This window comes from Talpa occidentalis, unplaced genomic scaffold (assembly GCF_014898055.3).
Source record: "Talpa occidentalis isolate TD23 unplaced genomic scaffold, MPIMG_talOcc4v2.1 talOcc4.2, whole genome shotgun sequence".
NCBI lineage: Eukaryota > Metazoa > Chordata > Mammalia > Eulipotyphla > Talpidae > Talpa > Talpa occidentalis.
The window spans coordinates 28,235,792-28,260,675 of NW_023602073.1; the positions used below are offsets into that span (position 1 = coordinate 28,235,792).

Here is a 24,884-nt window from a genome sequence, read left to right on the forward strand (position 1 = left end):
TTCTATTACGATCATCCTACACTAATCTTATCATTATGAGTTATGTTTTGATGGACAGATAAATTGAGTCTTTTGCTAAAAATTCTTCAGTCAAAGGGGGACATCATATATTTCCATACCACAAATAACAATGTAAACAAATGTTAACTCAATAAAAAATACATCAAATTAAAGAGCTTCTGCACAGCAAAAGAGACAATAACAAAAACAAAGAGAAACCCCACCAACTGGGAGAACATTTTTGCACACAACACTAATGATAAAGGACTGATCACAAAAATCTACAAAGAGCTGATGAGACTCAACAAAAACAAAGAAAATAATCCAGTCAAAAAAATGGGCAGAAGAGCTAAAAAGAAACTTCTCTGAAGAGGAAATGCAAATGGCCAACAGGCATATGAAAAAATGTTCAATATCACTTGTAATCAGGGAAATGCAAATCAAAACTACCATGAGATACCATCTCACACCAATGAGAATGGCACATATTAAAAAACTAGCAACAACAAATGTTGGTGAGGATGTGGAGAAAAAGGAACTCTTCTGCACTGTTGGTGGGAGTGCAAACTGGTCCAACCACTATGGAGAGCTGTGTGGAGATTTCCTGACCTACTAAACATAGAGCTTCCATATGATCCAGCAATTCCACTCCTAGGTATTTACCCAAAGGACACAGAAACATCAATTCCAAAGAGCACCTGCACCCCTATGTTTATAGCAGCACTATTTACAATATCCCAGCTTTGGAAACAATCCAAATGTCCAAAAATAGATGACTGGATCAAGAAGATGTGGTACATATACACCATGGAATATTACTCAGCATTCAAAAAAGATAAACACATGCAATTTGCAGCAACATGGATGGCGCTGGAAGAGATCATGCTCAGCGAAATAAGCCTGAAAGAAAAAGAAAAATACCGGATGGTCTCACTCATAGCAGGAATCTAGAAAACTTAAATAAAGGACCAGGAAAGTGAATAACTATAAGAAAGTGAAAATCAAAATCAACAAAAAACTATGAACCAGAGACAGTCTTTGGGGGGTGGGGGCAGGGAGGGGAGGGATTGCGGTCAAAATAAGGGGGTTGCAATTGTATGGTGAATATAAAAATGAAATTTATTAAAAAATAAAATAAAATTCTTCAGTCCAATTAAGACTGCTACAGGGGAAGGGACAAAGGGGGCTTAATAACCTATGGCAAAGTGCTATGCATGCTTTGATGAAGGGGTGGTGTAGTATCATACATACCAGGGGTGTGATCTGATTCTTCTAAATCACATACAGTTTTGTAAGCCAATATTACCTCAGTAAAGAAAAAAACATAATAAAATTATTGAGTCAAAAGGAATCAAACATGAGGAACCATATCCAGTAAGTACCACTGTTCCATTGACTTCACTTAGAATAAACGACCTAGACTTCTTTTTTTTTTTAAACATTTTTTTTTTTAAGATTTATTTATTTATTTATACAAGCACTGGGTACAGTCAGAAGCACAGGAGGGTGAGAGAATTCACCAGAGCCAGAGCAGGGAACAGAACAGGCAGACAAAGTACACTGCTGAGGGGAGCAGTGGGCGGCAGGAGAGGTCTGCGCGCCATGTGGGACCCTCGCCCAGGGGCCGGCTGGGGATGGAACAGGCGCTGCAGAGGCTGGGGCAGCTTCGCAGCCCAGCGCTCAACCGCTGCACCACTAGGGGAGGCCCTAAACTACCTATACTTCTAATGAATGTTTTAATAAGATAGACTTTAGGATTTTTTAATTTATTCTGTGAATTACTGATTGGAACATCACTTGATTTAATTACTTACTTTCCTTCCGCTCAGAATAAATAAATCATGATGTATTGCTTAAAAATTCCCTTTGACTCATATGTGAGCCAATCTTTTCCAGTTGAATAATTATTACCTTAAAATGATATCCTCAAATTATAATAGTGTAAAAGATTTATTGCTCACATAAAATATGTTCACTTAACTACCATAAAGTATGATGCTCACATAAAATATGTTCACTTAGAGGGAGCAGACAAAGCATAAAAACTTCCAACTTTTGAATATATGAGCAATATGGTAATATCTTCATGCCTGTTTTCATATAAAAAGGTGTACACAGAATTTTTTTGTGTAAAAATCACAAAAAATCAAATATATCAACTGATATTCCCAAATAAAATCAACATTAGATTCCATGACTAGTGTCCCTTTTTTCATCTTTCTCTTATATTACATGCGATCTCATTTCTTATTAAACTGGACTGAATCTTACCGTTTATTTTTCCTTTAGCTTATTCTCTATGCTACAAATGTTATAATTAAGAATTTGAAAAACAAAATTATTATATATGTATATGTTTCATGTTTTTCTTTATATATTATGTCTCAGAAGGGTTTTGTAGATTTCTTCAAGTCAGTCTTTTATTGATTAGCCTATACAATGCCCTCTTTACCTCCTTGTTCCTCAAAGTATATATGAGTGGGTTTACAACAGGAGTGACCGTAGTGTATATGATAACAATGATCTGGTTCTGGTCTATGGAGCTTCCTGAAGCAGGATGAGTGTAAATGAAGAGAATGGGGACATAAAAAAGAATAACTACCATAAAGTGTGATGCACAAGTGGACAGTGCCTTTTGAAGTGTGCTGCAAGAATGGGTCTTATAGATGAGATAGGTGATAATGTAGAAATAGGAGAGCAGTGTTAAGAGAAAATGGGCCCATGAAAATTGTCCCTGTGACAATATTGGGCAGCCACACGGTGATCTCAGTGTTCCCACAGGCCAGATCCAGCAATGACTTAATGTCATAATAGAAAAATGGTGAATATGATTAGAACCACAGAAGTTCAAATGAGAGGTCATTATGGCATGCAGCAGGGCATGGAAAAAACTAAGAGTCCAGATAGTGACAGCCAATTGTGTACAACATTGACTATTCATGATGACAGTGTAATGAAGAGGTTTACTGATGTTCACAAAGCAGTCCAAGGCCATCACAGCCAATAACATGGCCTCTGTGCTGCCCAGGAAATGGAAGAAATGCAGCTGAGTTATACATTCAAAGAAAGAAATTATTTTGTGTGTAGAGAGGAAGTTCTCCAGCATTTTTGGCAGTCCACTGTAGAGTAGGAGATATTTAGACAGGAGACGTTTCCCAGGAAGAAATACATTGATGAATGGAGTTTAGGATCAGAGGTGACAATCAGCAAGATGGATCCATTCCCAGTCACATTGACAAAGTAGATGACCAGGAAAACCATGAAGAGTAAAGGCTCCAAAAACTGGATATCAGTCACTCCCAGAAGCATAAATTCTGTTACTGAGGTTCGATTCTGCATCACTTAAAGAAAAAGACAATTAATATATGTAAGTGTATTTCTAATGGGCATCATTCCTTCCAGCTCAATATTTTACCATTTAGACAAACAGTGTGTGAAGAAGAGTATTGCCATTACATAGTCCTAAACCCTGTGGTCCGTGGTATTTATACCATTAGAAGCTAAATTCATTACAGCTAGGACTCAATCATTTTTTTCTTTATTAGAATATCGTCAATAATTCCTTTCTCCAGGGATTCACAGAATGTTGTGAACCTAGAATTTATCATCTTCTCTGACCATGAAGACCTGCATTCTAACACAAACTTCTTTTCATCTTTGTAAATCAGCTCTAAAAGTCAATTTTTTTTGACAAATAAGAAATGGTATCTGATTATACTAACACAAATACCTTAAGCATTTTCTCATTAATTTGTCAGTCATTTACAAAGGAGCAAAGAATATGCATTGGAGCAAAGAAAGTTTGTTCAATAAATGGTGCTGGGAAAACTGGGTCGCTACATGCAAAAGAATGAAGCTTGACCACTACCTAACACTATGCACAAAAATCAACTCAAAATGGATTAAAGAACTAGACATAAGACCTGAAACCATAAAATATATAGAAGGAAATACAGGCAAAACACTACATGACATGCACCTCAAAGACATCTTTACAGACACATCACCCAAAGCAGTGAGAGTGAAGGCAAAGATAAACAGCTGGGACTACATCAAATTAAAGAGCTTCTGCACAGCAAAAGAGACAATAACAAAAACAAAGAGAAACCCCACCAACTGGGAGAACATTTTTACACCCAACACTAATGATAAAGGACTGATCACAAAAATCTACAAAGAGCTGATGAGACTCAACAAAAACAAAGAAAATAATCCAGTCAAAAAATGGGCAGAAGAGCTAAAAAAAAAACTTCTCTGAAGAAAATGCAAATGGCCAACAGGCATATGAAAAAATGTTCAACATCACTTGTCATCAGGGAAATGCAAATCAAAACTACCATGAGATACCATCTCACACCAGTGAGAATGGCACATATTAAAAAAACTAGCAACAACAAATGTTGGTGAGGATGTGGAGAAAAAGGAACTCTTCTGCACTGTTGGTGGGAGCGCAAACTGGTCCAACCATTATGGAGAGCTGTGTGGAGATTCCTGGACCTACTAAACATAGAGCTTCCATATGATCCAGCAATTCCACTCCTAGGTATTTACCCAAAGGACACAGAAACATCAATTCCAAAGAGCACCTGCACCCCTATGTTTATAGCAGCACTGTTTACAATAGCTAAGCTTTGGAAAACAACCCAAATGCCCAAAAATAGATGAAATATCTAGGAGTGGAATTGCTGGATCATATGGAAGCTCCATTTTTGCAGTTTGAGGAAACTCCACAGAGCTTTCCATAATGGTTGGACCAGTTTGTGCTCCCACCAGTAGTGTAGGAGAGTTCCTTTTTCTCCACATCCTGGCCCAATGTTTGTTGTTGCTAGTTTTTTTGATATGTGCCATTCTCACTGGTGTGAGATAATATCTTATTGTGGTTTGATTTGCATTTCCCTGATTACAAGTGATGTTGAACATTTTCTTCATATGCCTGTTGGCCATTTGCATTTCTTCTTTGGAGAAGTGTCTTTTTAGCTCTTCTTTCTTTTTTTGACCAGGTTGTTTACTATGTTTTTGGTGAGTTTTGTCAGCAATTTGTAGATGTTTGTGATCAGTCCCTTATCATTACTATTGTGTGCAAAAATTTTCTCCCAATCAGTAGGATGTCTGTTTCTTTTGGTTAATGTCTCTTTTGCTGTACAGAAGCTCTTTAATTTGATGTAGTTCAACTGTTTATCCTTTCCTTCACTATGTTTGCTTCAGGTGATGTGTCTTTAAAGATGTTACTGAGGTGTATGTCATGTAGCATTTTGCCTGTTTTTTCTTCTATATATTTTATGGTTTCAGGCCTTATGTCTTGGTTTTTGTGCATGGTGTGAGGTAGTAGTCTAGCTTCAGTTTTTGCATATAGCAATCCAGTTTTCCCAACACCATTTCTTGAACAACTTTCTTTGTTCCATTGCATATTCTTTGCTCCTTTGTCAAAGATTAATTGTTCGTAAATCTGTGGGCTTATTTCTGGGTTTTCTATTTGATTCCATTAGTCTGTATGTATTTCTTTTCTTGTTCCAGTACCATGCAGCTTTGATTATTATGGCTTTGTAGTATAGCTTGATCTGGGAGTGTGATACCTCAATTCCCTTCCTTTTTAGTCAGGAGAGCCTTAGCTATCTGGGATATTTTTGTAGTTCCATATGAATTTCATCAATATTTGTTGTATTTCTTTGAAGAATGTCATTGAGATATTTATTGGAATAGCACTGAATCTATAAATTGCCTTCTGTAGGATAGCCATTTTGATCATGTTAATTCTTCCAATCCATGAGCATAGGATGCCCCTTTCCATTTCTTTGGTCTACTTCTATTTTTTTTAACAATGTTTTGTAATTTTCTTTGTATAGGTCCTTTACCTCTTTTGTTAGGTTTATTCCCAAGTATTTGTTTTTTTATTATAAAAGTGATGATTTTCTTGATTTCTTCTTCTTCAGATTTGTTGTTTGCATATAGGAAAGCTACTGATTTTTGTGTGTTGATTTTGTATCCTGCTACTTAACTAAACTGGTTGATTATTTTAAGTAGTTTTTCTGTGGAGTTTTTTGGGTTCTCTATATATATCATCATATCATCTGCAAATAGTGATAGTTTTACTTTTTCTTTCCCTATTTGGATTTCTTGTATGTCTTTCTCTTTTCTTATTACTCTGACTAGGACTTCCAGTATTATATTAAAAAGCATTGGTGAGAGTGGACATCCTTGTATCTTTCCAGACCTGAAGGGAAAGGATCTCAGCTTTTCACCATTGAGAATGATATTGGCTATGGGCTTGTCATACATGACCTATATTATGTTATGTTCCTTCTATTCTGAGAATTTCAAGGGACTTTATCATAAATGGATGTTGAAAATTGCCAAATGCTTTCTCAGTATCAATTGATATGATCATATGGTTTTTATTTTTCTTTTTGTTGATGTGTTGCATTACATTAATTGATTTTCAGATGTTGAACCATCCTTGTGTCCCTGGAATAAATCCTACTTGGTTGTGGTGAATTATAGTATTGATGCATTGTTAGATTCTGTTGGCTAAGATTTTATTGAGGAGTTTTGCAGCAGTGTTCATTAGAGATTGGCCTATAGTTTTCTTTTTTTGTGTTGTCCTTGTTTGGTTTTGGTATTATTGTAATATTGGCTTCATAAAATGTGTTTGGTTTTGACCCTTCCTCTCAATTTTTTGAAAGAGTTTGTGTAGGATAGGCAATAGTTCATTTCCTGGATTTTTGTTTTTGAGGAGGGTTTTGATTACTGTTTCAATTTCACTGCTTCTAATTAGTTTGTTTAGGTGTTTGATTTCTTCTTTATCTAGTTTTTTATGATTGCAAAGTTGTAGGAATTTGCCCATCTCTTCTAGATTGTTGAACTTGTTTGCATATAAGTGTTCATAGTAATCTCCAATTATTCTTTTGATTTCAATACAGTCTGTGGTGATTTCTCCTCTTTCGTTTATAATCCTATTAATATGTGTTTTCTCCCATTTTTTTTCTTTGTGGGCCTGGCTGGGGGTTTGTCTATTTTGTTTATTTTTTCAAAGAACCAACCTTTGCTTTCATTGATCTTTTGGATTTTTTACTTAACTGCTATTTCATTTATTTCTGCTTTGATTTTTATTATTTCCTTTCTTTTACTGGCTCTTGGGATTTTTTGTTTTTGTTTTTCTTTTTCTAGTTCTTTAAGGTGGGAGATTAGGTTGTTCCTTTGAATACTTTTATGTTTCTTGATGTGAGCCTGTATTGCTGTATATTTTCCTCTTATAACTGCTTTTGCTGTGTCCCATACATTCTGGCGATTTGTGTCCTCATTATCTCAAGATTTTTTAAAATTTCTTCTTTGCTCTCCTCATTGATTCAGTGGTCTTCCAGCAGTGAGGGTTTTAATCTCCATGAGGTAGGAGGGTTCCTTGCCCTCTTATCATAGTTTATTTCTAGTTTGATGCCTTCATGGTCACAGAAAATAGCTGGTATGATTTTGATCTTAGTGTATCTGTTTATTTTTGTCCTGTGTCCCAAAATGTGTCAATCCTGGAGAATGATCTGTGTGCACTTGAGAAAAACGTGTATTCAGATTTTTGGGGGTGCAGTGTTTTCTATAGATGTCTGTTAAGCCCATGAGGTCTAGGTCCTTGTTTAGAGCTTCAGTGTTCTTGTTGTTTTTTTTTTTTAAGGTTTATTTATTTATGCATACAAGAGCTGGGGTACAGGCCAGATGTGTGGGAGGGTGAGAGGATTCACCAGAGACAGAGTGGTGAATAGAACAGGCAGACTGACTGAAATACATTGCTGAGGGGAGCAGTGGGCAAGACAGGAGAGGTCTGCTGCATCATGTGGGTATCTCCATGGCCTGCCAGGATTGAACCTGCACTGCAGAGGCTGAGGACAGCTTCACAGTGCTGTGCTTAACTGCCTGCACCACCAGGGATGCCCCTTGCTGATTTTTTGTCTAGTTGATCTATCCATTGTTGAGAGTGGTATTTTGAGAGTCTAGTATTTTCTCTTATGTCTGTTTTCAGAGATGATTATAATTATCTGATATATTTTGGTGCTCCTTCATTTGGTGAATATTTGTTGATGTGCATTATTTCTTCCCCTTAATCATGATGTAGTGACCATTTATGTATTTTTTTACCTTTTTTAGTTTGAAGTCTATTTTATCTGACATAAGTATAGCTGTTCCTGCCTTCTTTTTTGGTCCATTTGCTTGTAGGATTGTTTTCCATCCTTTTACTTTCAGTCTATTTTTTTCTTATGTAGTTAACTGTGTTTCTGGAAGACAGCAAAAGGTTGGGTTCTATTTCTTAATCCCGTCTGTGATTCTATGTCTTTTTTTGATGAGTTTAGTCCATTTTCATTTAGAGTTAGTATTGATATGTTGGCATCTGTATTTGACATTTTTTTGACTTTTTGTGATTTTATTCCTTGCCTTCTTTCATTCTTTTTACTCATCCCCTGTTGGTTTTGGCTTTAGAACTTCTTGTAGTATTTTTTGGAGGGGGGGTTTAGTAGTAATGAATTTGTGGAGATACTGTTTGTCTGAGAAAGTCCTTATTCTTTCCTCATAGAGGAAGGAAACCTTTGCAGGATAAAGTATTTTTGGTTGGCATTTGTTATCCTGGAGTTTGTTGACTATGTGACTCCATTCTCTTCTTGCCTATAGTGTTTCTTCAGAGAAGTCTGATGTCAACCTGATTGGTTTTCCTTTATATGTTATCTGTTTCTTCCCTCTCGTCAGCTTCGTTATTTTTTCCTTGTCTTGGATTCTTGGGAGCTTTACTATTATGTGTCTTGCTGTATTCTTACTTTCATTATGGAAGTCTGGTGTTCTTTTCACTTCTTGGATGTCTATTTTCATCCCTTGCTTCATGCTTAGGATGTTCTCTTCGATTATCTCCTTGAATATTTTCTCAGTTCCTATGTCTCTCTCCTCTCCTTCTGGGATTCCTGTGACTCACATTTCCTTTCCTCATGGAGTCAGATAGATCTCAAAGTGGTTCTTCATTCTTTTTCCTTCATACTTCTATTTCCTTTTCTGTTTTGATTCTTTTTTATTTCTGTGTCTTTGCAAGTACTGATTCATTCTTCTACTTCATCTATTCTGTTTTCATTGCCTTTCCCAGAGTTCTTTAGCTCCTCCATTAATCCTTTGATCTCCTGCATTTCTTTCACATCCCTCTTTAGAGACTCAATTTCATTCTTCTGATCATTGATTATTTTTCTTTGATCATTCTTTTCCTTTGTGTCTTCTTTTAGTTTTTTTTTTTAGATTTATTTTTTTTTATATTCCCCATGCAATTTGATCCCAATCCCTTCTCTCCCTGCGCCCCCCCCCCATAGTGTCTCTGGTTTACAGATGCTTGTTGATATTGATTTTTCTTTATTATAGTTATTCTTTTTCCTGGTCCCTTATTTAGGTTTTATAGATTCCTGCTATGAGTGAGACCATCTGGTATTTTTCTTTTTCTTTCTGGCTTATTTCACTGAGCATGATCCCTTCCAGCTCCATCCATGTTGCTGCAAATTGCATGAGTTTATCCTTTTTGATTGCTGAGTAATATTCCATTGTGTATATATACCAAATCTTCTTGATCCAGTCATCTATTTTGGGGCATTTGGGTTGTTTCCATAGCTTAGCTATATACATAGGGGTGCAGATGCCCTTTGGAATTAATGTTTCTGTGTCATTTGGGTAAATACCTAGGAGTGGAATTGCTGGGTCATATGGAAACTCTATCTTTAGGAGGTTAAGGAATCTCCAAACAGCTTTCCATAGTGGTTGGACCAGCTTGCACTCCCACCAACAGTGCAGGAGAATTTCTTTTTCTCCACATCCTTGCCAACATTTGTTGTGGCTAGTTTTTTAATATGTGCCATTCTCACTGGTGTAAGATGGTATCTCATTGTAGTTTTGATTTGCATTTCCCTGATTACAAGTGATGTTGAACATTTTTTCATATGCCTGTTGACCATTTGTATTTCCTCTTCAGAGAAGTTTCTTTTTAGCTCTTCTGCCCATTTTTTTGACTGGATTATTTTCTTTGTTTTTGTTGAGTCTCATCAGCTCTTTGTAGATTTTTGTGATCAGTCCTTTATCATTAGTGTTGGGTGCAAAAATGTTCTCCCAGTTGGTGGGGTTTCTCTTTGTTTTTGTTATTGTCTCTTTTGCTGTGCAGAAGCTCTTTAATTTGATGTAGTCCCAGCTGTTTATCTTTGCCTTCACTCTCACTGCTTTGGGTGATGTGTCTGTAAAGATGTCTTTGAGGTGCATGTCGTGTAGTGTTTTGCCTATATTTCCTGCTATATATGTCTTCTTTTAGTTTTTTAATCATGGCGATTTTTAATTCTCTATCTGGCAGGCTGAGAAGTTCTCGCAGGTCATCCTTGTTGAGTTCTGGTGTTTGGTTTTCTTTTTGTGGGGGTCCTTCCCCTGAGGGCTTGCTTAGTTGGTTGTATTTCTTATTCTCCCTGTTGATTCCGAAAGTGTTTTTAGCATTGTGACACTGTGCCGCTAGAACTGGCAGGCATCTCTTTTGGGTGCTCCTTATGGGATGTTGGTAACTGGAAGTCAGACCGTGTCCAGCACTATTGCGCTGAAACTCTGCAGGGTAGTGGTGCTGTGGATATGTTGACTGGCATTATCTCTGATGGTCTCCTCACTCTGTATTTCCTTCGTTCCAGTGGGGGATGGCAGGGCCCCTTGCTTCCCACAGTGGTTGCACACTTTCTGTACCCTGTGGTCCCTGTCCCTGCCCTGCTAGGTGGGGCTCAGTTCATTTTAAAATCGTGGCTTGTGATCTGCCAGAGCCCCGTTCTCCTCCCAGTGCATTGTGCTGTTGAACTTTGTTCGCAGGGCACCCCACTCTCTGTTTCAGAGGGGAGTGGTGGAATCCCTAGTTCCCTGCTGTGGTGTAAGGCACTGTCAGTATCAGAGTTTCCTGTCCCTGCCCTGCCTCGTCGGGCTCACTTCAGATCCAAATAAGGGCTTGGGACCTGTGGTTGCCCCGCTCCTCTCCACGCGTGTTATCCTACTGACCTTTGTTTCACCTTCAGAGGTTCTTAGATGACTCAGTGTTTTCCCATTGCTTCCAAATTTTATCTTCTTTTTTTTTCCTGGGTGAAGTGTTCTGGGTTTGTGGATGGGGGATGGAGAAAGGGGTCTGAATTGATATCTCCTTTTCCTCCCTTCCCCTGTCACTCTTGCCTCCCCCCTGCTTCTGTTGGGTCACCACATTTGTCCAAATGTCTGGGTCCTGCCAGGATCTTGTTGCAATTTCTCCCTTATTGGTTGTTTTTTATTAGAGAATTTACTCCTAGCATCCCTTCTCCACCATGTTGGTGACATCCTTTACTACTCTTCTTGCAGTAGGGAATATGCTACCTCTAATGGATTTCACTTTCTTCATTTCTGGTTTCAATAGTATGACCCTGGAGGTCATGTTGTCCTTCAGAATTGCAAAGTCTACCTTCTTTATGTCCTTTTTCTCCAGAGTGGTCAAGAATTTTAAGCTACTCTCATTTGAAAATCATGTTTTCTCTACTTACCCTTTATTTCCACAAAAAAATGTCCTTTTATTAGAAGCATCACTCATACTATCTTATATGCAGAATTAAAGTAATACTGTTTTCTTCAGATAGTGTTAAAACTCTTGAACAATTGTAAATTAGTTTTATTATAAGTTTAATATATGACAAAATTTGTTGTTTACTGAAAGGCAGAGTAAATTTTGAATTGCTTTTACTTCATTATTTGCTAGTTTGACACTATCTACTTCAGGTACACTAACAAAATCAGACATTATATTTTGTAAAAAAACAGCTCTTTCATAATGTGAGGGAAGAAGCAAAGATGTGTGGGAAAGTTAAAGCGTGGGAGACACTGAGAAAACAATAAGAACTCTAAGGAAATCTGAAGAAAGTGGCATGGATTGGGATGCTCCTATAAAAGAGGACTTATTTAAGACTTGGTAAATCCTGAGGGAACAAGAAAATGGTTTAATGTGACTTAAATAACAGTAAATTAACTAGGGTACACTTACAGGGATCCCTGGGATACTAGCTACATAGGTGGAGGAAATGTTGAGAATTTATCTTACTTCTACTATGCCTCCTTGAAGGGCTGACATTAAACATTTCAGAATAAAGTTTTTTTTGAAAGTCAAGTCCATTTTTCATATAAAAATTAGCCTTTCTAAATGTAAAATCAGTACTCATTAACAGTACCAATGATATGTCAACTATCACTTTTTGTTCTGTGACCCATTATACAAAATTGTACCAGAAATTCATCTTGGAAAAGAGACTTCTCTTAACATTTGAAGTGAATTAGCAATATCTTAATTTGTAGTAAATGATTCACTCATTTAGCTAGAATTTCAATATTTAGATATTACACTTTTCCTGTAAAGAATGTCTAGACACCCAGCATTATTGAATTTAGGATGAAATATGGCAATAAGAGTGTAGGAAGTAAAGGGTCTTCACAATGCACAGCAGAAAGAAGAGCCTATAATAAGATAAATCTGTGCATTTAACTTTAATAGTAACAAGAAGATAGAAATATTGATAATTCCCAGGCTGTCTCTTATTTTACCCTCTTACCTGAGTTTTGGATTCAGATTCACAGCTGTAAAGTGTTTTCAATTTAAACTTCCAGTGATTAAAAATAGTAGAAGTATATTTCAAGTGATAGTTCATATTGGGGTTGCAAAATACACTCTTCATCTTCAAAAGGTTTTTCCTCTCCTGATTCTTCCTGCCTTTTATGAACTACAGCCCTTTAGACATAAAAATCCTGAGAGAGAGAGAGAGAGTATCCCATGAGGGCTGAGGAGACTTGTTAAAGTAAATGGGATATCTTTTCATATCTGCAAAACGAGGACTTTTCCCTTGTGAATTTCCTATCTTGAGGCCTATATGCTGTATCAATTTTCTTTCCATACCACAGTTTTTCTTAGTTTCAGAATATGGCTATGACAAAGATTAAAGTCCTAGCACATTTTCATTTTCTTATCATTGGTACTTCAATGGAAAATAATCTGATGTATAAAGTGGAAAAACATTTCACAAGGAAAATTAAGGTTTGAGAACTAGTCACATCTCATTGATAAGCATAGAAAGATGATGAATATCTGAAATAAATCACTTATGTGATTATTTACATACAGTTATCTGGAAAACAAAACGGGTAGAGAGTGGTAGTGTGGTTTTTGTCCTTTTGTTTATTTTTTACCTTTTCAAATCTGCCTCTCTGTTGGTAATAACAGATTATTTTCTTTAATTTGGGAATACTAAAAATCATTTTATTTTTGGGAAATTTGTTGTTGGTAATGTAGACTTTCCAAACACCTATGAAAAGAGCATGGAGAGTCCTCAAAAGAGTAAAAATATACCAAAAAGCTCAAAAACACCAATTCAAAAAAAAACCTGCAGTATTTTTTTATAGCAGCATTATTTACAATAGCCAAGAAGTGGAAGCAAACTAATTGCCTCAGAACAGATAAGTGGATCAAGAAAATGTTATATAAAGAGAATAGAATACTACTCAGTGATCACAATGGATAAACTGATGCCATTTGCTGCAACATGGATGTAGCTGGAAGGGATTAAACTGAGTGAACTTATTGATGAGGAGAATGATTAATACTGGTTTCATTTGCATGCGGAATCTAGTGAAACAGAACAGAGTCTCAAAGTCAAATTGTAAGACTGAATCTTAAAAGCAGACTCTAGACTTGAAACAGTTACGAGGGGAGAGGTAGAAAGAGGGAGATTGGGAGAATAGAGATGGGGGTTTAGGGAAGAAGAGGGCAGTGGAGTGTAATGGAGGGTTGTAGGCAATTTGGTCTTGGGAAATATGGTGACTGCTCCTGAGGGAGAAACACAATATTGTGGGAAAATTAAAAAAAAGGATGCTTCAAAACAAACAAATTAAAAAAAAAAAAAGGCACCTTCGATTGGTTATTACAATGAGTCATGAGTCATGAAACATAGATGCCTAATGAATCATGTTCCCCACTGTTGACGGTCTTTGGATTCTAGCCTCTTGTACCTTTGCTGGCGCACTGACTTACTAGACCATGAGAATATAGCAGAATTGATATTCTGGGACATCTGAGGGTGGGTCTTAAGAAATCTTGCAACAACTTTCAAGAGCCCTTAAAACACACATTCTTGGGATAGCTCCAGGAAACCAGATTGCATTTGCAAAATCCATGGGCAACATTCACCATCTACCTGATTCTTTTTGATCTGTGCTATGAGTGAAACTATGTCTGGCATGGCAGCTATGACTAAGACTACTACTTGGTTGAGCTTGTACTTGTTTGTACTCATTGTCCAGGATCCGTCAACATCTTTAAGTAATCTTTCAGTCTTTAGATGATATTTAAGGACTGGGCCACAGCCCTAATTATCCTGCCCAATATGTAGCTTTATTTTATCATTATTATCCTAGACAGATAGGGCAGATTCAAAGACTTCCACTTTATCTTCTATAGTATGTCATCTCATTTCCCAAAGTGAAAGACCTGATGTAGGCCTCTACTGTCCAAGTATAGTACTTCCAGTTATATTCATAGTGCTTGGGAAATGCTATTGTATATGACTTCAGTAGCAGAAGAGGCATATTAGTCCAGACATTAACCTTGAATTTACTTATCACCAGGCCTCTGTTCATCTGCTCTAGAGCCTTGATGATGTTTTAGGTTTTGGAGTATCAAAGTCAAGTCAGACCACATGTCATAGCCCTTGGAATATCTGGAATATCCCTTTGCTGTGTATACATTCAACTGTATGAATCGAGAGTATTCTTTTTGTGAAGGACTGAGGATAATATTGTAAGTGAATGCTTGCCATGGTGTTGCAAGTCAATTTCCCTAATGAATATTACTACACATTCAAGCAATGAGGTCCATAAATGGAGTGATGAATTATGCCATTTTATTGCGGGAGAACTCTCTTGATTCTGGCTGCCTAGCTTAAGCTGTGCTCTTGATAACTGCTCTCTGATTTTGATCCTAGGACACCACGTTGCATTAGCCATCTCCATAACTCCAAGACTCCTTGGCTGCTCCTCTATATTCATTCTGTTATGGATTGTAAACATGATTATGGAGGTTCAGTTCTAATATTTATCCTTTAAGATTGAGTTCCTTTTTCAACCTCACTGTTAGCAGTCCATTTATGTGGTTCTCTATCCAAACTTCAGCCATGGTCTAAAAAAAGAGTCACTGCTGGACCATTTTAACAAGTCTGGTTCTCCTCCACTAAACATTCCTAAGGCCTTCGGTGAATGACAATTTTACGTAGATTCTCTCTTGGAGAATATCATGATGGAATATCTGCTGTCACATAATGTAGCCATTCCAACATTACCACTTCTTCTTAGTTTCTTTATTCCTTAGTTTCTTTATTCCCTATGATCTTTGAACTAAAGCATTTTATCACTAATTAGCACACAACATTGACTTTTCTAGACATTCAAATCAACACTCTAGCAAGATTGCGCCAATCTCCTCCTTGAGAATTCATTTTCCCTCAGCTAATAATTCTTGTTTATTCAGTTTTATATCCCAGTTTCTTGATTTAAAGCACCTCAAAATCCAATTCTGTGAAAAGTTCTATAGATACATACTGAATAGTATCTGTACCCCTATGGATTTTCTCTCTTTCCTCCTTTAAGAGTCCCAGGATAGTCCTAGTTAGATTGTGCAGAATTTTATTCTAGTTATTGGCTTGGAGACAATAAAATATATGGACTGTCATTTATAGTAATTTAAAAACAGAGAGGGTATCTCTTGAACCCGTGGGTCTTCCAATGAGATTATCAGGCCAGGTGGTAAATGTTGCAACTGACTTCTTTAATTCAACCATTATAAACTATAGGAGAATGACATGAGCTAAAAAATTTCAATTTTCAAGCAAAATTTAGTGAAAATTTAAAGGGCTCAGGATGCCTAGAATTAAATGTTTAAACTATATTTCTCCTAGTTATTGTAGATGGCAGAAGATTCTTGAAGTAAGGAATAGAATTATAGCCTATTTGAAGATCTCAAAGATCTAGGTATAATATTCCTTAATGAGATGTCAGAAAGATAAAGGGGAAACCCTTTTATAGCTTTCAAATATCACAAGTTCAGACCTATTAGATCCTTTCTAATGGATAAAAAAATACCCTAACACTATCACTATTTAGGATATGATTTTATAGCTACTTTTAGCCATTTAAAATGTTTCTAGGAGTTTAAGGATACATTCCCTCAATAACCTGATTTTCAGCCAGGTGAGAGAGACCTGCTAAAAAAGATTTTGTGAGTATGGTACATACTAGTGAGTCCTAATAAGAATTGTAAATCCCTTAAGTCATTTAAAATTGAACTGGTTTCATAATTTTAATTATTTTTAAATTTAAAATCATCTTGGACTACAGAGGACAGAGTTACAAAAATGGATTTAACAACTGTTGCATTACAATTATGTCTCATATTTTTCTGTTGAAATGATTTTTTTCTATAACAATCATTCTATACTATCTTACCATTATGAGTTAAGATTTTGATGGACAGAAAAATTGAGTGTTTAGTTTAAAATTCTTCAAAGAGGGACATCATATGTCTCCATACCACAAATAATAATGTAGACAAATTTCAGCTCAATAAAAAATAAAATTCTTCAGTCCATTAAGACTGCTAGAGGGGAAGGGACAAAGGGGGCTTCATAATCTAGGGCAAATGCTAAGCATGCTTTGATGTTGGTGTGGTATCATACATATGAGGAGGTGTGATCTGATTCTCCTAAATCACATACTGTTTTGTAAACCAATATTGCCTCAGTAAAGAAAAAAACATAAAAATTCTTGAGTCAAAGGAGTCAAACAAGATAAAACATATCCAAGATGTACCACAGTTCCATTGACCTGACTCAGAATAAAACACTTAGACTTCTACTGAATGTTGTAATAAGATAGATTCTAGGGGCCTCCCCTGTGGCGCAGTGGTTGATCGCTGGGTTGCGAAGCTGCCCGCGGCCTTGCGGCGCAGGTTCGATCCCTGGCTGCTCCCTGGCCACCGGAGGAGGGTCCCACATGGCGCGCAGAACTCTTCTGCTGCCCGCTGCTCCCCTTAGCAGTGTGCTTCGGTCCTTCTGCCTACTCTGCTCCCCGCTCTGGCTCTGGTGAATTCTCTCACCCTCCCGTGCTTCTGACTGTACCCAGTGCATGTATAAACAAAGCAAACAAACAAACAAATAAATAAATAAATTTAAAAAAAAAGATAGATTCTAGGATTTTTTTATTCTTTGAACTACTGATTACAATATACTTGCTTTAATTACTTAGTTTCACCTGGCTCAAAATAAGTGAATCATGATATATTGCTTAAAAATACCCTTGAATCATATGTGAGCCTGTCTTTTCCAATTGAATAATTATTACTTTATAATGAAATCCTGATTTATGAATCATATATAATGAAATTATAACAGCATAAAAGGTTCATTGCTCACATAAAAAATGTTCAGTTAAAGGGAATCACACAGACACATTAGCATAAAAAATTCCAACTTCCCAGTTCATGAGTAATATATTAATATCTCTATACCTATTTTTATATAAAAACATGTAAAAATAATAAAAATGTCAAATTTATCATCTGGTATCCCCAATAAACTCAAAATTAGGATTCTATGGCTAGTGTTCCTGTTGTTCATCTTTCTGTTATATTACATGCAAACTCATCGCTAATTAAACTGGACTGGATCTTACCATTTATTTTTCCTTTAACTAGTTCTCTATGTTACAATTATTATAATAAAGAATTTGAGAAGCAGACTAATTACACTACTCATGTTTCTCATTATCTGTTATGTCTCAGAAGGTTTTCTAGATTTTTTTAAGTCTGATTCCTTTCCTGATTACCCTACTCAATGCCCCTTTTACCTCCTTGTTCCTCAAAGTATAGATCAATGGATTTAGAACAGGAGTGACCACAGTATACATGATAGCAACAATCCGGTCCTGGTCCATGGAACTTCCTGAAGTTGGACGAGTGTAAGTGAAGAGAACAGGGGCATAAAAAAGAATAACCACCATAAAATGTGATGCACAAGTAGACAGTGCCTTTTGAAGCATGCTGCAGGAATGGGTCTTGTAGAAGAGATAGGTGATAATGTAGAAATAAGAGAGCAGTGTTAGAAAGAATGGGCCCATGGCAATCATCCCTGTGACAATATTGAGCAGCCACTCGTTGAGTTCAGTGTTCCCACAGGCCAGATCCAGCAATGGCTTAATGTCACAATAGAAATGGTGGATATGATTAGAACCACAGAAGTTCAAATGAGAAGTCATTACGGCATGCAGCAGGGCATGGAAAAAACCAAGAGTCCAGATCGTGACAGCCATCTGTGTACACCGCTGACGATTCATAATAACAGTGTAATGAAGTGGTTTGCAGATGGCCACGAAGCGGTCCAAAGCCATCAAAGCCAATAACATGGCCTCTGTGCTCCCAAAGAAATGGAAGAAATGCAGTTGAATTATACATCCATAGAAAGAAATTGCTTTGTGTGTAGAGAGTAAGTTCTCCAGCATTTTTGGCAGTGTCACTGTGGAATAGCAGATATCCAGGCATGAGAGGTTTCCCAGGAAGAAATACATTGGTGAATGGAGTTTAGGATCAGAGATGATAATCAACAAGATGGCTCCGTTCCCAGTCACATTGACAAAGTAGATGACCAGGAAAAGCACGAAGAGCAAAGGCTCCAGTGACTGGATAGCAGTCACTCCCAGAAGGATAAATTCTGTGACTGAGGTTTGATTCTGCATCACTTAAAGAAAAAGATAAATAACACATGAAAGTATATTTCTAAAGGGCTTCATTATACGCAGCTCAATATTTTACCATCCAGACAAGCAGTATGTTCAAGAAGGGTATTGCCTTTTTCATAGTCCCAAACTTAGTGGATGTACAGTATTTATACTATTAGACAGCTAAATTGGTTATGGCTAGGACTCAATATATTTTTCTTTATTAGATTTTTGTCAATATTTCTTTTCTCCAGGGAGTCATAGCATATTGCTAACTTAACATTTGCAATCTTCTCTCACTATGAAGATCTACATTCTGATACAAACTTTTTTCCTTCATAAATCAGCTCAAATAAGTCATTTTTTTGATGAATAAGAAATCAGATTTCACTATACTTACACAAATGTCTTAAGCATTTTCTTATTAAATTGTCATACATTTACGTATCTATAACATTGAGTTTACATTTTTGCTCTGCTATCTGTACACATTTATAATAGGTCAAATTTTTTAAGTACTCTACGCACTGCTATTTCTTGATGTAGTACAAACCACCTGAGAAGTTTTCATGTAAGAAATAGACAAAGGTGAGTTTATTAAAGCCATAAAGTAGAGGTGATAATGTAATGACAATAGAACGTTTGTGGCAGGTGAGTGAAGCTTATGCACATCTTGATGTGGCAAGATACACTCCCAAATGAAAGAGTTTTATAAATGAATGATGAATGAAAATTTGATTAAAATGTAATGTGGCAATAATAGTGTCTCCTCATCTTCTGATGTAGGGAGGGCTGAGCTGTCTCTTTCTGATCCCTCCCTGATCCACTCCTCTGGAAATCTAATAGTGTCATAAGTGATAAGGAAGAAGACCACATCAATCATATATTAGCCTGGGTATATATGAAATTTTATCACCATATAACGATCATCACTTCTCTTCCTATTGCATGAGCATCTATATTTTCTCAAAATAAGGTAAGAGCCTTGATATGAAGTCAATTCATATATTTATTGAAACATCTTTTTTTTTCCCAGAAAATAATCTGTTCATGAGAATGTTTCACATGCCCTTGAAAAGAATGTGTTTAGCTATTTGGAGATGAAAAATTCTATATATGTCTAAGTCCATATGATTAAGTATTTAATTTATGACAATATTTAAATAATTGTTTTTGTCTGGACTTGGGTATATATATATATATATTTTTTTCTTGCTGTATTGCCCCACTCCCTTATCATTAAATAATATCTCTGTAGGCTCATGTACTAAAAACATGAAATTTTCTCTTTTATGACAAAATGAATGGAAGTTCAGGTGACTGTTTTAAGAGAAATAAGTCTTAAAGTGAAAGATAAGCACCAGATGGTTTTGGAGATGTGGAATATAAGTAAGCAAAACAAACAAGAGATAGAACAAAGGTAATTCTTAGACTCTGAGAAAAATCCGCTGGTTATCAGAGTGGAAGTGCAAAGTGGGTGAAAAGTATGTACTCAGGAAATCCACTTGGCAATGGTGAAAGGAACTAGAGTTATGGTGGTGCTTGTGGTGAGGTTTGTACACATATCAAGTTATGAGACTGTGGTCCTGAAACTTACATAGTATTATTATCCATGGGAAAGAAATAAGGCCTCCTTGGTGGCCTGGGGTTGAGTCTAAAACTATCACCACTCTGGCTTATGTTCGATTCCCGCAGATGGAGCGAACCCATATATGGCACAGAAGACTGCTCCTGTCTTACCCTCTATTGCCCTTAGCAGTGCGTTTCAGTAAATCTGCCTATTCTGCTTCCCACTCTGTCTCTGGTAAATCCTCTCATGCCCCAAACCTCTGGCCTACAGCCAGTTCTTCCATGCCAAAAAAAAAAAAAAAAAAAAAAAAGAGCATTGGGAAGGAAACTGTAGTGGCAGGATGGGGATGGAGCAGGTTTCTATGATCCCAGCGGACTGCGTAAAGGAGGAGTCCTGGAGCCCTGGGTGGGTTTCTCAGCCTTTTGTTAAGCTTTCACATGTAGTGCAGCAACCATGTACAAGGCAGGCAGGGTGCTGGGGGGCCAGGAGGCTGCAGGCCTCCAAGCCCCGGGCAAGTCTTCACTCGGCTTCTCTGGCTTCTTTCTCCCTTCTCTCTCCTGCGTCTTCTGCTTCTCTCCTGCTTCTCCTTCTTTTGGGGAGTATCTCAATGCTCCTCCCATGGCCCACAGAAGTAAACAACACAACAATGTAACAACCGCAGATGCCCCATCAGGCAGGGCAATCCTAATGGTGGGAGGGCAGAAAAGCCTGAAAACTAATTCACCCTACAGAAATCAATAAACATTTTTTAAGAAATAAGTGCTTCTAATTCCAACTTTGATGACAAAATCTCTTTTCTTATAGTTTCCCATCTTTCATTTTCTAGATAACCAAATTTAATTCTCTGCTATAACTAGAAAGATTAGCAATTTCTCCTTATTTTGACCACTGCTGACCTTTCCTTGAAATATCTATGGCTTCAGTCTCCTTGAAATCGTCTCTTCTTTCATGACCTATTTTTCTTAAACCCAGCATTCATTTTTCCTGCAATAAACTATTCTTCTTATAATAGGGAATATTCTACTTCTAATGGATTTCACCTTCTTCATTTCTGGTTTCATTAATGTGATCTTGGAGGTCATGTTGTCCCTCAGAATTGCAGAGGTCTACCTACTTTATGTAATTTTTCACCAGAGTGGTCAAGAATTTTAAGCTACTCTTATTTAAAAAAACATGTTTTCTTTATTACTTTTATTTCCACAAAATAAAATGTTTGTTTTCTATTAACAGCATGCAGTAATTTTATCATATTTGCAGAATTGAAATAATGCTGTCTTCTTCAAATAATGTTAAAACTCTTGAACAATTGTTAGTTTATTATAATAAGTTAATATCTAAGAAAATGTGTTGTTTATAAAGGCAGAATAACTTTTGAATTACTTTCACTTCATTATTTGCTAGGTATTTGACACTATCTACTTCAGGTACTAACAAAATCAGACGTTATTTTGTGAAACAATTTTCCATTTCTTCCATTCATTTATGGTATAGCTCTTTTTTACTGTGAGGGAAGAAGGATGTGTGGAAAGTTATAAGAGTGGGATACAATGAGAAAGTTATAAGAACTTTAGGAAATCTGAAAAGAGTTGGGGTAATCCTACAAAAGGGGACTTATTCAACGGTTGGTAAATTCCTGAGGGAAGAAGAAAATGGTTTAATATGACCAGAGAAAAGCAGTAAATTAAAGGTTACACTTACAAAGAACCATGGGATTCTAGACTGTATAGTTGGAAGAAATCTTTAGGGGATGACAGTAAACATGTCAGAGTATTTTTCTGTGATACTCAAGTACATTTTTCATATATAAAAAAAAGCCTTCCTAAAAGTAAAATCAGCATTCATGAACAGTACAAATGATATGTCAGCTACCAATTTTGTTCTGTGATCCATTACACAAAATTTACCAGAAATTTATCTTGGAAAAAGAAATTTCTCTTAACATTTGAAGATAATTAGCAAACAGACTAATTTGTAGTAAATGATTCTTTGAGCTAAAATTTCAATTTTTAGAGATTACACATTTCCTTTAAAAATGTCTAGACGTCAGCATTATTGGGTTGAAGATGTAATATGGCAATAAAAGTGTAGGAAGTTAAGAGCCTTCACAATCCACAGCAGAAGAAAGAGTCCATCATTAGATAAGAAACAGTTCATTTAGCTTAATAGTAACAAGAAGATAGAAAATATTGGTAATTACCATGCTGTCTTTTATTTTATCTCCTTACCTGAGTTTTGTGTTCAGATTCACAGCTGTGTAAGCTTTTCAGATTTACACTCCAGTGGTTAAAAATAGTAGAAAAATATTTCAAGTGATAGTTCATATTGGGGTTGCAAAATAGACTCTTCATCTTCAAAGCTTTCCTCTCTTGAAATTCTTCCTGGCTTTTTATGAAATACAATTCTCTAGATATAAAAATCCTGAGAGAGGAGTATCCCATGAGTGCTGAAAAAACTTGTTAAAGTAAACAGGATATCCTTCATATCTGCAAAATGAGGAGATTCCCCTTGTGAATTTTCTATCTTGACTTCTATACTCTGTATCAATTTTCTTTTCCATACCAAGTTTTATCTTAGTTTCAAATCATAGCTAGGACAAAGATTAAAGTCCAAATATATTTTCATTTTTTTATCTTTGTTACTTCCATGGAAAATAATCTGATGTATAAAGTGGAAAAAACATTTCACAAGGAAAATTAAGGAGTGGGGACTAGTCACATTCCACTGATCAGCATAGAAAGATGATATATTTAATATCTACTTATGTACTACTGAAGGTCTCTGGAAAACAAAGTGGGGTTAGAGAGTGGTAGTACTGCCTTTGTCCCATTTATTTATTTATTTTTTTGCCCTTTTAAATCTGACTTTCCTGCTCATAATTGCTGCTGACCAGCACAGCAGTGAACGATGAGGCCGTCTCAGGGTTGAGAGACTGCGCAGGGTGGTCAGGGATTCGGCTGAAGAAATGACAAACAGACACACTCAAGAGAGTGTAAATCTGAGTGCGATTTTATTTGAGTTAGTTGCCAGTAATATACAGGAGCAGTGAATGGATTTAGCTTATTGCTGAGTGGTTTACATTTGGACCTAGCCTCTTTCTAAGTAGATAATCCATTAGTTTTTGTTTTTAAGCTATGATCTCATTTTTTGTTTTACTAGCTACTTTTTCACTTAAACTATATTTTAATTATTAAGGGTTTAGTAACTTTCATTTGAGTCAGCCTTGTGTTAAGGATTTCATATGATTTTTTAATTAACAACAAATGACCTTTATAGAAGAAAGAAGGGAGTTTAGAAAGACAATGAAGTGATAAAATTTGTAGTTCTAGAAAGAGGAGATAAGATTTTAGCTCCTGGTAGTCGTAATCCTTTGATAGGCTTCTGTCTTATCCATGTCTTCAGGGAACTTTGATGTACTCCCCTGCCTCGGGGAGTTTTTTGCTGTTCTCCCCCTGGCGCTGGTTCCTTGCCCAGCCAGACCTAGGGATCTTGGTGATAGCCATTAGCCCTAAAGGTCACTGCAGGGGGAGGTGCAGCACATAATAAACATTAGATTATTTTCTTTTATCTTGCGATCCAAAGATCATGCTTTTCTTTGTTATAATGTAGACTTGTTCAACCCCTATGAAAAGAATCATGGGAGTCCTCCAAAGAATAAAAATAGAGCCAGATGACACAAAAAACACTAATTCAAAAGGAACCTGTGACCTATGTTTATAGCAGCACTATTTACAGTAGCTAAGAAGTGGAAACAAAGTCAGTGCCTCAGAACAGATGAGTGGATCAAGAAGAAGTTATATAAGAGAATGGAATACTACTCATGAGGTTGATAAATTGGGCGATAAATATGCCATTGATAAATATGCCATTTTATTGGGGGGATATTTTTTCTTGATTCTGACTGCATAGTGTAAGTAAGCAGTACTCTTGGTGACAGCTCTCTGATTTTGATCCTATGACACCATGTTGCTTTAGCCATCTCCATAACTCCCTGTGACTCAAGACTCCTTGGCTGCTCCTCTAAATTCACACTGTTATAGAATTCTAAACTTATGATTATGGAGGTTCAATTTATTATTTATCATCTAATTGCTTGAGTTCTTTCTTCCACTTCACTACTAGCAGTCCAGTTATGTAACTCTATCCAATCTTCAGCTCTGGTCTAAAGAAGAGAGTCATTGTTGGACCTTAATAAAATAAGTCTGGTTCTCCTCCATGAGAACATTCCTAATGCCTTTAGTGAATGGTATATATATTTTTAGATTCTCTCATGAAGAATAATATGATGGATTACTTGACCTAACATAATATATATTCCAATATAACCAGTTTCCCTGTGTTTCTTTTCCTTTTCCTATAGTCTGTTAATTAAGGCATTCTATCATTAATTAGCATGAAACATTGACTTTTCTAGGCTTTAAAATCCACACCACAGCAAGATTGTCACAATCTCCTGCTTGAGAATTCATTTTTCCCAAGTTTATTGATTCTTTTTTATTCAGTTTTATATTTCAGTTTCTTGATTTAA

The 24,884-nt window shown here is 36.4% G+C and overlaps 1 protein-coding gene and 1 pseudogene across 1 annotated transcript; both read right to left on the reverse strand.

Annotated features, from left to right (window-relative positions):
- Positions 1-2,407: 2,407 nt before the first annotated feature.
- LOC119251099 (olfactory receptor 12D2-like) lies at positions 2,408-12,625 on the reverse strand (annotated as a pseudogene).
- A 5,240-nt stretch (positions 12,626-17,865) lies between these two features.
- LOC119253138 (olfactory receptor 12D2-like) lies at positions 17,866-18,807 on the reverse strand. Its single transcript, XM_037520783.2, has one exon. The coding sequence runs from the start codon at positions 18,805-18,807 to the stop codon at positions 17,866-17,868; it is 942 nt and encodes a 313-aa protein (XP_037376680.1).
- Between the last annotated feature and the right edge of the window lie 6,077 nt (positions 18,808-24,884).

Bases quoted from the DNA above. Each gene is read 5' to 3' on its own strand.
- LOC119253138 (XM_037520783.2), bottom strand. From the start codon at position 18,807: ATGCAGAATCAAACCTCAGTCACAGAATTTATCCTTCTGGGAGTGACT.